Genomic DNA, 15,004 nt, shown 5'->3' with positions numbered 1-15,004 from the left:
GGTATTATTACTTTTTACGTTAATGAATAATTCATGTCATTCTGAAATCAAATTAATTATGAAGTTTATGGTTGCTAGGGTAATTTCAGTTGCTTCAGTGTTAAAAGTAAATCACGTGACTTACTTTTGGCACCAGTGCTAAAAGTAAATGACTTTTATCATCAGTGACATAATGTCACATTTTGGACACTGACAGCATGCGTTAAAAATTATATTTTTACTGACGTTTGTAGAAAAAATATTTTATCTACAACCGTTTAGTTATAACGTTTTTACATCACTATTGTTTTAGTATTTCAGTTACGTTATGAGATTCATAACACAACTAGTGGTGTTATGAATCTATAACACAACTAGTTGCTATAATAATGAAAAACAACTACGAACATCTAAATATATTAACTTTTCCGGCAATAATGATTCCGTGGCGCGTACTGCGGCAAGTTCTACATCTGAAAGGAGACTGTCGGAATCGCTCATCGTAATTTTTAAAATGATTTTTCTGAGCACAAAGTGCTCCCGTTTACTTGACAGGGCAAACTGACTTTTCAGCATAAATGTGACAAATGTCATAGTTAAAGGTGTTAAAGGTGGGCGACTAATAAACGAAAATTAAAACAGAATTTTCTTATTTTCTGGTTGTAGACAAAACGTTGTACATGACACGTGCGTTTAAACATGATTACAACACTCGTGTGATTAGAACGACTCGGTCTACGACCTCTAATCGTTCATACTCGTTGTTGTAATCATGTTCATAAACACACTTGTACTGTAAATAACTATTATTGATTTTCTTTACATTACTCACATCTATTACTCTTTTGGTTGAATTTTTAACATCGATGCCCACTGAAAAGTCGATGAAGTAATCTACGCTGTAACCGAGTTTTCTAAACTTGTAAACGGATTCTCTCCAGTCGAAGTCTCCTTCATTCCATTGTAGTCCTTCCAATACTGGCCATCCACCAAGATCACTCAAAATCGAATGAATTGTAGTTAATCCTGCGAAGAAAATTATTATATTTATGTCAGTGCATTTTAGTTTTTAAATACTCCTGATGGATGAAATTAATCGGAGAATCATGGTAAAGAGAAGTTACTTTATTGAAACAATACTATTGCTTTTGTTTGCAATTTTCAAAGTTATAATGGGCATAAAAATGTTTTAGTAATAATCTGTGGTAATAATAATAAATAAAAAAGTATATAAAAAAACTCACTACTGTTACAAGTTACAAATAACACTGTTAAGAAAAAAAAACTCCAAACCATTTTTTTTGAGGTAACAATAGGGAATTAAAATATTTCATATTTATGTACCGGGTGGCCAACTAAGAATGGATGCCGCCAGGGGCGGATACAGGAATTTATTTTAGGGGGGGGGCCAAATAAAAAATAATGTAGAATATGCTTTTTAGGGCGCTATTTTTAACCCAAAAGCCTAATATTTAACCTAATGTATGGATTTTAGGGGGGGCCCATCTGTATCCGCCACTGGATGCCGCCGGCTATATCTAAGAAACTACATATCTATAACTTTGGGAAAACTATTCTAATAAGTCAATCGACCAAGAGAAATCGCTGGAAATTATTTTCAAGTTCGAAAAATGTCCGCTATGGGGCGTATCTGTTATGATCACAATCTAACCAAACTAAACCAACCAACTAAAATGTCCGAAAGTCGGACAATCAATAATTTTATTAAAATTTCTAGGAATTTTGTGCCGCCATATTGCTTTTAACAGAAAATGGCCGAATTTCGTATGGCCGAAAATTACGGGTTTATTTCATATAACATCATTTAGTTATCCCAAGCAGCATTTGGACGTCGGGACAACGTTGTGTCACGCGACCAAACGTCGGGGCGCAACGTCGGCACAACCTCGTGCCAACCCTAGTCTGTAATAGTTTGGAGAATAATTTTTGGGTCGAAACGACGTTGGATACCGACGTTGGCTAGAAGCCTAATTTAGTACAAACTGCAACGTTGTTTAAAATCCTAATTCACAGAAATACAAAACTAATATGGCGTCTAAGTCGCGTTTTATCCTAAATTGGGATAATTATAGTAAAAATATTATTTTTGCTAGAGACATATGTCAGATGGCAGAAGGAAAACAAAACAAAGTATTTAAGTGTGGAGTGATGCTCTTAGATCATACTATTGCTCACTTAACCGACTCTGTAACTTGTTACCCAAGACAAAAAGTTAAACGCAAACAACTTATTGATAAATGTATTGTTTCTACTTTGAAAAATACTAATGGGCCTTAAAATTAAAGAAGTTTTAAAAATTTTCTTGAATTTTTTTTTTTTAGTAAAATGAGAATAATTTATTCGCAGTCGAAAAAATTGTTTCCGCGTGATTTTTAGGGTCAAATATTTCAAGTTAATGTATTCAAAAAGCAAGAATTGCTATTTTAGGAACGAAACATTTTCTTATTTAACAACATGGCGGCTTTCACTTTGTTGTTTTGGGAGATTAAGATGGAGTAGTTCGAGTAGTCGCATACTGGACTAATAAAGTCGCAGTTCAGCCTTAACAGGTAGTATACTAGTCGCAAGATTGCCTAATTTAGTCATCCTAGAGTCTAGCTTGTGCCGCCCTCTATAATCTAAATAAACGAGGGAGTGGATAAACTATCGGTAATATATGCCGATGTATATTTAAATTTAGTTTTATATGTACCTTTCTTATGTCCCATTTTAAATAAGTTTTTTTTATAAAAACAAAAACAGCACTGAACTGTCTGACTGAACAGAACAATGAAGTGAAAATTTAAGATTTAAGGTTATGGTTCAATACAGTTGCAAAAAGGTAGTGCCTCGACGTCCTACCAACGTAAGAATAAGGAAATCTAAACAACGTTGGAATAAGTAAAACAGACGACGTTTGCATAACGTTGGAATAGGTCCTGAAACTGACGTCGGAAAACTCTATATTATCCAACGTTGTAACTACGTTGTCCGAATCACCTAAAGATCACTTAAGCAAAGGTTAGAAGACAACGTTTATTCGACGTCGCAGAAGCTTCCTACTTTGCTGTAGTACTAGTCCAACGTCGGCACAACGTTATAAAAACGTTTAAATTTATTTTAATACCCAAGGTAGGGAGCTAACTATTTTTTGTAACTAATCCAACGTTGTGTTTAGTAAACATGTGGTCGCAAGTCGTGAAAATGCTACTTGGAATTAATCCAATTCGTCCTTGATTTCACTTGTTTTCGTGTTTTGCCTGTTGTTTGTGTTATTTATTATTATATTATAAAGTTTATGTCGCTTGGGTCACTTTTCATATAGCACCGAAGGTGCGAATCTTAACTATATGCACTACTAGTCCAAATCTGTCCTTGATGCAAGTAGTTCAGCACCAATAAGACCGTTGGTTAGTAAATGCTTGGGCAGGAATTCTAGGATGGCAAATGACTGGATTTTTTAATCATCCGAATGAAATGAACTATTCATAATTTCTGAAGATATGAATTGCCAGTTTTGATAGGGGATCCATCATGATGAAATTGCAACAGATGCAACAGGTAACGGTTACATTAATATCCATAGTGCAGTTGTGCCGCTTATTTTGCTATGAATCTGTGGGGCTTCTTGGATACCACTTACTTTAGTAGACAGACAAGCTTGAGCGGCATATTTCCATGGCCAGTTAGTTCATCGGATTCAAATGCCTAGGTTTTTATTTATGGAGTCGAATCAAGAACGAACATGGATAAATAACAATTAAATAGCATTAAAATAAAATTAAAATGTATGTTTTGATATTTTGACGAAACCAATTTACCTCTTTTTGTTTCCTAGCGTACTACGATAATTTTTAGACTTTAAAACCCTAGACGACAGCCGAATATGATTTATTTTCTAAAATTGCGGTTTGCGCTGATATTTTGGAAATTATGTGTTTTATTTAACTGTGAAAAAAAACATAATCTGCTATATAATTTTTTATGCAAACGCGCAATATCGGTTATAATGTCAAACAGCGCCTTCTATCTACCACAAAAAAATCTATGGAAACAAAATTTATACTAGAGATTATTAAGCTATTTTAAACGAGCCCTAGTTTGTTTAAATCGGCTAACCCAAACCAGAGTAATCCTTATTTTAATATTAGCAAGTTTTACCTTCCCCCACCACTTTATTTTATGAGATAGAGCAAAATACTTTATATAAAAAAATACAAATTTCTCGGTGATTACAACAGTAATATTTAAAATACCTGTTCACCTGCATACTTTTGAGAAAAACCCTGCTTTCTAATTGGCTATCAGAGAAGCGCGCCCAGGCGGACATTTTTCGAACTTGAAAATAATTTTCAGCGATTTCTCTTGGTCGATTTACTTATTAAATTTTTTTTCCAAAGTTATACGATAAGTTCTAGTTCACTGTTCCCAGTTAAATCTGCTTCGATTTATTTAAAAAAATACAGGGTGTTCTATTTGAAATAACGAAGTTTTTATGTAAAATTAAAATTTAAAATAGACCAGCAATTTTTGATACCCCTGTATACATTAAACAAAGCAATTAAATTTTTTAGTAAAGTTTATTTCTCTGGCTTAAAAGTCAGCACAGGAATTAGTTCTGAAAAGCAATGTACAGGGTGTTAATAGTCTATTCTAATGTAGCATGCATTTTTAAATATTCTTAAATATCTCAAAAACCAAAGATTTTAAACATATTTAACCCTTATAATAAATACTTTTTTTTGGGTCCAAGAATCCAAAAATGAAATAAAATACCGGGTGTTCCATAAGAAAAAATATAACTTTGGTACGGATCTTAGTTCTGAAATACCCTGTACATTTCAAAATAATTTTAAATTGTGCACATTCCCTCCCCGCATATACCCATAAAATATTTTGTGTCTACATCTTTCCATTTTCGTATAATCAACCGAGGCGAATGAGGTGCGCCACCCTGTATACACCGCACTATTCATTTTAAATATAGATATTTAAGTACATTTCATAGCATATCTTCTGTTTTAAATATTTCTAATTGATTGGAGATTATTGATGCGATAAAGTGAATCGTATCAGTCTGATTGATTATAACAAAATATTTCTTTGAATTGAAAAGGACAAATACTTTGGTTAAGTGTTAATCTTTCCCAATAGACTGAAACCATAATTCATCTGTTTCACCCTGAGAAAATGAAATGTAAATAGTACGAGTATCTATCTGAACAAAATAGAAATTCTAGTTTTGATATTGTAGTTTTATTAATAGCGTATTTAAAATATCTCATAATATTAAGTATTACCGTGTATTTAACTTAATTTGTAGTGGTCCGAAATATATTTTATCATATTTTGGCCATTTTTACATAGTTTAACCAAAATGAATCGATATAATTCTGACAGTATGTGTCATCTTAACTCAAAGGTGAATTGTTTTTTTTTGCTATTTTTGGATGTCGTCTGTCAAAATCGTCCTTTCTCTCGCTAGACTGAACTTACTGAAAGTATTTATTACAATGACTAGATTTTCATCTATTTGATTTCATCTTAATTTTAATTAAAAAATTATTTATAAAAGTATGTATTCTTTGCGGCTTGGACAAAAACAAATACATTTTATTAAAATAACGATATGGCTGTAGAAACTTTTTTTTAATGGTGCCAAATTCGCAATTTTTAAAAAATACTTAAGTTGATTATATACAAAACTATATAGCACTCATTTCACATTTTCATTTGTGTTTTTTTTCTGGCATTAGATCAAGGTGCCAAATATGAATCTTGAATCTTTGCAAAACAATATTCTCTACTTTGAATTAAAATGATTTACCCGAAACTATTAAAACTACTATAAAAATAATTATTATAAAACTTGACCTATTATCATTTTTGGCGTAGACAAGTAAGGTTGAATATTTTTCTTACCTTCTTGTTCAATTAAGGTTTTGTTCATACACGCCCTGTATAGTTTCTTTGTCAATTTGAATGGTTTAGGCTCATTTGGTTGTATGGGCTCTTCAATCATTGACCTCAGCTGTTCTTGTAGAGTGTCGCTTATAATACTGAAATGAGTCAAAAACAAATTAAAAAAAGCTATATATAAGTGATTGTGGTACAGTTGTTTTAACATCTCACACTTCATAATGTATTCTTTAGTTTTTATGAGCATATTCAACACCGAAGCCAAATTATTCTGATTCAATGAAGACGGATATAACAAAAGATTTTATAAACAAGGAACAACTGCGTTGTGACTAGGCATTTGCAAATACACAAACAAGTCATATTAAGAGACTTTATTCTCTATATAATTATTGTAAAATACCAAGAAAAATATATTTTGAAGAATAACCATGGGATATATTTAATTTATAGCAAAAAATTCCTTACAAAAAGAGAATTTCGGAGAAAATGCACCGTGTCGAGAGATAGTATAAAATTAAAGGGGGGGGGGCTGTTTTTAAAGCCAATGTTATCTTAATTTTGATCTTAACAAAATGAAACTAAAATGATTTGATCAGAAAAGAAAGCATCTATAATGTACCACTTAATTGCAAAAAGAACATTATACATGAAGTATTCAAAAACCTGCAGATTAAAAAATTTTGCTAAAGAAATTTTGTTTTAGTATCAACTGGATACGAAAAATTATATATCTAGGTAGTGGAGTGCCTTAAGCCCTTATGAGATACAAACCTCGGAATTCATTTACTGTGAACGAATGTTTATAAAACTTTTTGCATTGTATTGTAAATAAGATATATTACAAAGTTTACCTATTTAAATTCGTTGCTTTCACTTTAGTATTTAACAGACATACAAATACATACATACAAGATGGCATCGTTTTCCGGAAAAGCTCTGTATCAGAATTCCTATTTGAGATTTTCACTCCAAACCTTTTACAAAATATATGCTTAATGGTAGTTCACATTTCAAAAATATTTTTATAGATACACAGGGTGAGTCGAGTTTAGTGAATTTGCTTAAAATTCTGGTTCAAAAAATACCTTAATACCATAAAGTATAATAAATAGTCTTTGAGTTATGACCACGTCCATGAGGACGTCAATATAGACGTCCAGGAATCTTCGGATGAGAACTTCTAATCGAGACGATCGACTTATTGTAAGTTTATCGCTAAGAAACCGCCGTTTGTAAACTTTTCAAATTGATCATGAATTGCACTTAAGAACCTAACTAATTAAGTCTAATTAACTAACGGACTACAAGAAAAAGATTAAATGAAGCAAACTTATGTCAAAAAGGAATGCTTCGGGACCAGAACTTACTAGATGTGTTGACTAAGCCCAAAAGCAAAGGCATGGTCTTAATGTAAAAATTACGAAAAATGTTAGTGCCTTCTTTAAAACCGAATATTTCCAACAAAAATAAAGCTAATGAGATGAACCAAAAAACAAACCATCGAGAAAGGATGTATCTAGATGATAAAATAATTTTTAAGTTTCTTGCTGTTTTAACATATTTCACAGGGTGTTTCAAACTTTCATAAAAAATATCAACATTTTGTTTTTCCTCGTATAATTAATAGATGAGGAGTTTCATTTTTAATTTAGAAAAAGATACTAAAAAGTCAAATAATTTGGCAACACACTGCTTAAAAAATCATCAAAATCGGCCCATTAAAATAAAATTTATTAACCTTTAAAAATTATTTTAAATTAAAATACATCAAAGTTTTAAGGTGCCCATTTTTCGTGCCGGTGAATGTATTTCAAAAACTATACATTTTAGTGTGTGTTCCATTACAAAAAATATAACTTTGATGTGTAACTTTTTTTGGGGACACCCTGTAGAACTCTACATAAATTTAGAAAATACTTTAAATTGACTTACATAAGATCAGAAAAGTTCACTTCAATACAAACTTTTGTTCTCCTTGCCAAAACCGCGTCGTATATGACGCGCCACCCTGTATAATTCGGTTTCAATCAAAATTTCAATGATTAGAATATAACCAAAATAGATATAGCTTATGCATTAGATTAATTTATTTCAATAGATTTACTTAGAAAAAGAATTAAAAAAATCAAAATATTGAGAAGGAAATAATTAAGAATTTACTAAAATTACTAAAATAAAAAATTAAAAGCAACGAAAAAAAATGGGTAAACATTTTAGTATTTTATCTATAAAACACAATACAGAAGGTTTCACATTAATACATCCACAGTAATTGAATTCCGAGGTAAAAGTCTCTGGGCACTCCACTAAGGGTCAAGTGGAGCAAAAATGAGACATACCATATTTAGGTAAAAAATTAGACATTCAAATAAAACTATTGAAAACTTATATTCAGTTTTCTTGTTAGGAACATTTAACAATAATAATTTTTAACAGATTATCCCCATAATTTCTTTAACTTTTATGTGATGAATAATGGGAAACCTGAAATTGCAAATCTGTGTCATTTTGAGGTTTAAAACTTTTGAAACTGATTGCTAAACTTTTGTCGGATGTTTGGCACGGACTCCTGTCTTCGCGTGCGTATATAGATTACGGTATGTGGTATAGTAAGGCATGTCCTTTTAAATGAAATCCTGTTGGTATCAAAATCTACTTTTTGGAGGGGTAAATTTAAGGCACACATAGGGGTAAAAATGAGAAAAGGCATGGGTAAATATGAGACAACTTAATAGTTTGTAAATTTTTAAATTTCAGTTACAACTCAAAACTAATAAAAACATGTAAAGAAAACAAAAAAGTATACAGAAAAAGATCTTAAAAAGGCTGCAAAGTTAGTCGGCAGCAGAGATTTAACGCAGTCAAAGCTTTTAATATTGATAAGTAGAAAATTGTGGTTAATGAGATAAATAAAATTCTGAAGGACATTGTCTTAAAGCCACCGCATCAAATTTGGAAGGCGGGACAAAAGTCTAAGCAATCAAGAAGTCCTTTTTAGGACTGCTGTGATGTTTGCTCTTTCAATAGATTTTGAGAAATATTTAGTTCGTAAATTTGTATATCAGTATTTTTGTTGTTCTACGACACTATTAATAGTTTGATATCACTCATTATCTACATATTTTTTTTTAATTTAATATAATTGTTTTACACTTTTATTTTTTTATACATGTTTTGCGGCAGTATAACATTACTGTATTGTGATTTGAATTATATGTAGGCGTCTTTTATTAGTTTATATTTTATTAGTTTTTATTTTTTTATTTGAGTTTTACCACAAACTAATTTGGTTGGTTTGCCTGTGACTTTACTAATAAAAAGAATAAATTTCTATGTCTAATTTCTATCCTCTTACTCTCATCTTTCAGAAATTAATATAAACGATATTTAACCCAGCATGTCTCATATTTATACTTTTTATGAGTCAAATATGAAACAAACTTTTCTGCATAGTGACTTTTTAGGAGTACTTTTGGTATATTTTTACTTTCCCAGTATTATTGTTACCACTAAATGCATTTTCAGAAGAAATTCTTTTGTATTTAAATGGTTGTAACTAGGAAAAAAACTAAAAGTTTTGAAAAATGTCTCAATTTTACACTTGATGATACATTTTTACACCACTTCCCTACTAAGATCGTTGAACAGTGAATTTTGGTGTGGTAACTAACAAACTAACCCATATTCAGTGGTTAGCATTTCAAAAAACGAATATTTTAAGAGGCAACCATGGCTATCTTTTGTCTCGACAAAATAACTAGAATTCAGATACCCTAGATGCTTTTTCGCAAAAATATATGTTTTCTTTCATACGTTACCTGAATGAGGTGACTGACGATTTATCGTCAGGAATGCTGGTTTTCTTCAAAAAATTACCACAAGTGAACTGGTAAAAATCATCACAGGGATCGACTGACTGGTCCATATATTCCAAAACCCTGAAAAGTAATATATATGATAGGTTTTATAAATTAAAATAATAGTTATTAAGCCAAATTATAAGTAAGAAAATCTAATTTAGAAAGAAAACACATATTAAATTTTGAGTAACTTAATTAATACTTTTAATTAGTCGTCACGTGGCAAGCAACGTGTTGTATTTCTATTTAATTAACTAGGTTGAATTAAATTTGAAATATTATATGATTATCCAATTAATTTAATCAATCCATTTTAAACTACTTAAAGCACAAAATATTAAACGGGTGAAAAACTCCATGTTTCGAAAAACTCTATGCCATATTATTTGCTTATTTGAGCTTACATTTTCTTTCATAGATAGGTTGTTAAAAATTTGAACGCTAAAGAAAAATTAAATTATTTAATGAATGAAAAAAATATGAACGTACTCAAACAACCTTGCCCCGTTTGAGACCCATACTATACAGATACAGAGTGCGCTATATACAGGCTGGCGCATCTCATTCGCCTCGGTTGATTATACGAAAACGGAAAGATGTAGATACAAAATATTTTATGGGTATATGTGGGGAGGCAATGTGCACAATTTAATATTATTTTGAAATTATACAGTGTGTTTCAGAACTAAGATCCATACCAAAGTTATATTTTTTTCTTATGGAAAACCCGGTATTTTATTTCATTTTTGGATTCTTGGGCCCAAAGAAAGGCAAATATTATAAGTGTTAAATATGTTTAAAATCTTTGGTTTTTGAGATATTTAAAGATATTTAAATATGCATGCTACAATAGAATAGATTATTAATACCCTGTACATTACCTTCAGAATTAATTCTTGTGCTCAGTTTAAAGGTGGGGAAATAAACTTTACTGGAAAATAATATTGCTTCATTAAATTTATACAGGGGTACCAAAAATTGCTGTTCTATTTTAAGGATTTATTTTATATAAAAACTTCGTTATTTCAAATGCAACACCCTGTATTTTTAAAATAAATCGAAGCAGATTCAAATGCTCTTTCAAACTATATTAGGGTTTCTTATACCTATCTAGCGTAGATTTTGAATAAAAAGCGATTTTTCATTAAAATCGCAATCAAGATGGCTGGTGTCATTTTCTAGTGACATTTAATAACTATTTTCAAAATCGACATTAAAAATCTAAATAAACATTATTATTTAGGTTTTTAAAAGTTTACTTAAATTTACCTACAATAGTTTCATAAGTAAGTATTCATTATTTTATAAAGAAAAATAAAGCAGTACCTGCTAGCGGAACGAATGGATATGTTACTAGTGATTTTATTTTGTGACGAAATTTGCTTCTTGGCCTCAAGGGTTTATGCTCAAAGATATCCAAATAGGAATCTTCCTGATAAGCGTTCCTTTGAGATACTATACTTGTACTATTTCGCAGAACTGGTAGTGCGGTTTATAAAAAAACTATTAGGCAGAAATATGTCGTTGGAAGTGAAGAAAATGAATTTGCCGTACTTGGTTGGCTCTTTTATTGAAAATCCATTTATCTACAAGTCAGCGTAAAATAAATCACAGAACTACTTCTTCGTTTTTCTTGATAGAATAATAAATACATATTTAATAAATATTGTATTTATTATACTATTATAGGTAAATTAAATAAAAGTAAACTGGTATAAATTTAAATAAAGTCCATAAACTAATTTCGATTTTGAAAATAGCTACTAACTGTCACTAGAAACTTGCCATGATGACACAAGCCCTCTTGGTTGCCATTTTATTGAAAAATGGCCCTTTATTCAAATTCTAAGCTAGATAGGTATAGGAAACCCTAATATAGATTGAAAGAGTATTTGGATCTGCTTCGATTTATTTTAAAAAATACAGGATGTTGTATTTGAAACAACGAAGTTTTTATGTAAAATAAATATTTAAAATAGACCGGCAATTTTTGATACCCCTCTATACAATAAACGAGGCATTCAAATTTTTCTGTAAAGTTTATTTCTTCGGCTTAAAAGTCAGCACAAGAATTAATTCTGAAAAGCAATATACAAGGTGTTGACAATCTTTTTTATGATACCATGCATATTTAAACATCTTTAAATATCTCAAAAATCAAAGCTTGTAAACATATTTTACCCTAATAATAAAGCCTTATTTTATGTTCACGGGCCCAAATAAGAAATAAAATACCCAATGTTCCATAAGAAAAAATATAACTTTGGTGTGGATCTTAGTTCAGACATACCCTGTACATTTCAAAATAATTTTAAATTATGTTCATTGCCTTCCCGCATATACCCCACATATACCCATAAAATATTTTGTTTCTACATCTTTCCATTTTCGTATAATCAACCGAGGCGAATGAGCTGCCATGTAATTAAATTTTAATTACATACACGGGGTTGTTAAAAAGTGGTTCGTAAAAAAGTGTTTCGTAAAAAAAACCGTAAAGAACCCGATAACCACCAGTCCTCCAGTGATCTTCTGTAAAATTACTAAAATGGCGCTTATCATATTTTCCCCCTGCACTTTTCTCTACCGGGTGCATCTAAAAAGTGGCGCATTACCAATTCGCAACTATTACTTTTTTATTTTTTTTTTTGAGATAAAACATCGAGATTTGGTATGTTAGTATATAGTCCACTTTTAACATTTTCAATTTAAAAAATAGCAGTTTAGATGTCAATATAGACTTTCATGGTCATAAATTATAAATGTAAAGACAATTTGACTCGAAATACCACGTATCTGGTACCAAATTAGTCGTACAAAATAATTTTCCTAAATATACTAACGAGCCACCCTCGTTCTATTTGAAAAAAATTAGTTATAATTAAAAATACGATTTGCGCATCTTTAAACCGGCCAGGGAAAGAAACGAAAAATATTAGACGATCAATGCTGTTTCCCCAAAGCTCCTTGAAGTTGTAGTCATTTCCGACGAAACAGGAAGTGCGACCGAAAGTAATTGAATATATTAATCAACCTCATTTATGTTATACTAACATACCAAATTTTTTTTTATCTGAAAATATTGAAGGGGTGAACCACATTTAAAAAAAACAGTCGGTATTTTTTGTATTTCATAATTATGTAATTAATTAATTAACACTATTTATATTTATCTAAAAATGCAAAAATTAATTTAACTTAAAAGTTTTAAATAGATTAATATTGTAAGTAACCTATATATACAAACAGAGAAAAAATGTATAGCATACCTTACTCTACGAAATTCTGTAAAGGTCAAAATCGCCAATTATCTGACAGTTATTAATTATACATTATTTAATTCTTAAATATTACGTAAATAAACAACTTTTATTTCTATTTTTAAATGTCGCAGATATTTTATTTCGATAATTTTAGATCATGACCTTGTCCTGTATTATTTGTCATTTTTTAATCGTCTATTTCAACGTTAATTTTTACAATGTTTTATCTAAGAGTGTCATTTAATGTAATCTATAATTTTAAAATAAACTACAAACGATATTTTATATAGAATTGACGTGGAGCACTATTCTGTAGAGGCAACTACTGAATTCGTAAACTATGCTAGTCGAGTATAATCAGCCTCCAAAAGACTGATTTCTAAAATGCTCGAGAACTTTACAATTAGCAAAATGATCTAAAGGGGATCGAAAATTGAAGTGACGATATGATAAATCTATACCGGGTGCGTCTCAAAAGTGACTCACCCCTATAACCTTTTTATTTTTTCAGTTAATAAAACGAAATTTGGTATGTTAGTATATGACATAAATTAGGATTGATTGACGTATTCAACTGAGCGTCCGGATTGCACAACGACCTTAGCGCGTGGCCGCAGCCCAGTAGGCAAGCGAGGCAGCGACGCGCCGATTTAACAAAATAAATAATTTTAAACCTGCCGTCATTTCGTTAATAATTATTGTAGCGTGTTGATTTTTGTATAGAAATACTCATGAGTCTTTAGCGCTTCCGACAAGCCTAAAAAACTGGATTATTTTTTATATTTTCGATTTGTTTACATTGCTCGAGCATATTATAACTTTGAGATAAAAATCTCTGTTATAAATTTTAAAACTGACAGATATGAATACTATCATTTAATTAGTTATACATTTAGTTACAACATTTTCAAAGTTTAGGTCTATCGGTTTATGCTAGCAGTAATAACGAGTATAAATATAAAAATGGTCAGTACAACGCTCGCCGTTTTAGCGCACGTTCAGCTTTGGTTTTAGTTTTAGCGCTATTTTTACAGAAAATATATTCTGAACTTTGATCAAATGACAAGAACATTATCATTGCCGATATCTCCTGGTTATAATATATTTCTTTTTTCAAAATATTCCATTGTTTTAGCTTTAAAAAACTTGAATTATGCGGCTTTTTTGCGAGAGCTACCCTACCTGAGCTGCGTTAATAAAGAGATGGCTATGTACGTCAATCATAGCCACCATAGACTGTAATTTTACCTCGTCACGAGATTTTTTGGAAATATTACACTTATCCAGATTTTTAACTTTTGAGCTTTCTTTTCGGTCGTATTTTCCTCTATTAATAATAAATAATTTAAAAAAACGCACAAATACTACTCGGTAGTAAACAAGCTGTTGCAAAAATTTTCTATACTCCGTGTAAACAAAAGACTATCGCAAATATTGTCTTTCGATTGACGTATATAGTCTAATATAGTATATAGACTCTTTATTAACGCAGCGCCGCGCCGGTAGCTCTCGCAAAAAAGCCTCATAATTCAATTTTTTTTAAGCTAAAACAATGCAATCTTTTGAAAAAAGAACTACATTATAACCAGGATATATCGGCAATGATAATGTCCTTGTCATTTGATCAAAGTTCAGAATTTATTTTCTGTAAAAATAGCGCTAAAACTAAAACCAAAGCTGAACGTGCGCTAAAAACGGCGAGCGTTGTACTGACCATTTTTTTATTTATACTCGTTATTACTGCTAGCATAAACCGATAGACCTAAATTTTGAATATGTTGTAACTAAATGTATATCTAATTAAATGATAGTATACTCTGTTTTTTTTCTCAGGTAAGATTTCCACAGACGATGACAGGAGAAAAGCAGATGACGTCCCATACCAATCTATTTATTTTACTAAAAAAAGTTTCTAATAATTTTTAAGTTAACTATGGATCGGTTTAAATATAAATTCCTCATGCGTCGTCACTTGTTGTT

The 15,004-nt window shown here is 30.6% G+C and overlaps 1 protein-coding gene across 4 annotated transcripts in view; it reads right to left on the bottom strand.

The window, feature by feature from the left end:
• Window positions 1-15,004, bottom strand: part of LOC115889554 (neprilysin-2) — a 152,264-nt gene that overhangs the window by 30,372 nt on the left and 106,888 nt on the right. For all 4 annotated transcript variants that reach the window (XM_030909594.1, XM_030909595.1, XM_030909592.1 and 1 more), the window contains exons 4-6: window positions 9,720-9,839; window positions 5,902-6,038; window positions 812-1,005 (exon numbers count right to left, since the gene is read on the bottom strand). In XM_030909594.1, coding sequence (XP_030765454.1) covers window positions 812-1,005; window positions 5,902-6,038; window positions 9,720-9,839 — 451 coding nt within the window. The remainder of the gene's footprint in view (window positions 1-811; window positions 1,006-5,901; window positions 6,039-9,719; window positions 9,840-15,004) is intronic.

This window comes from Sitophilus oryzae, unplaced genomic scaffold, assembly GCF_002938485.1.
Source record: "Sitophilus oryzae breed Bouriz unplaced genomic scaffold, Soryzae_2.0 scaffold_815_pilon_pilon, whole genome shotgun sequence".
Lineage (NCBI taxonomy): Eukaryota > Metazoa > Arthropoda > Insecta > Coleoptera > Curculionidae > Sitophilus > Sitophilus oryzae.
The sequence above is the reverse complement of the archived record's forward strand: the minus strand, read 5'-3'. Positions and strand labels throughout refer to the sequence as shown.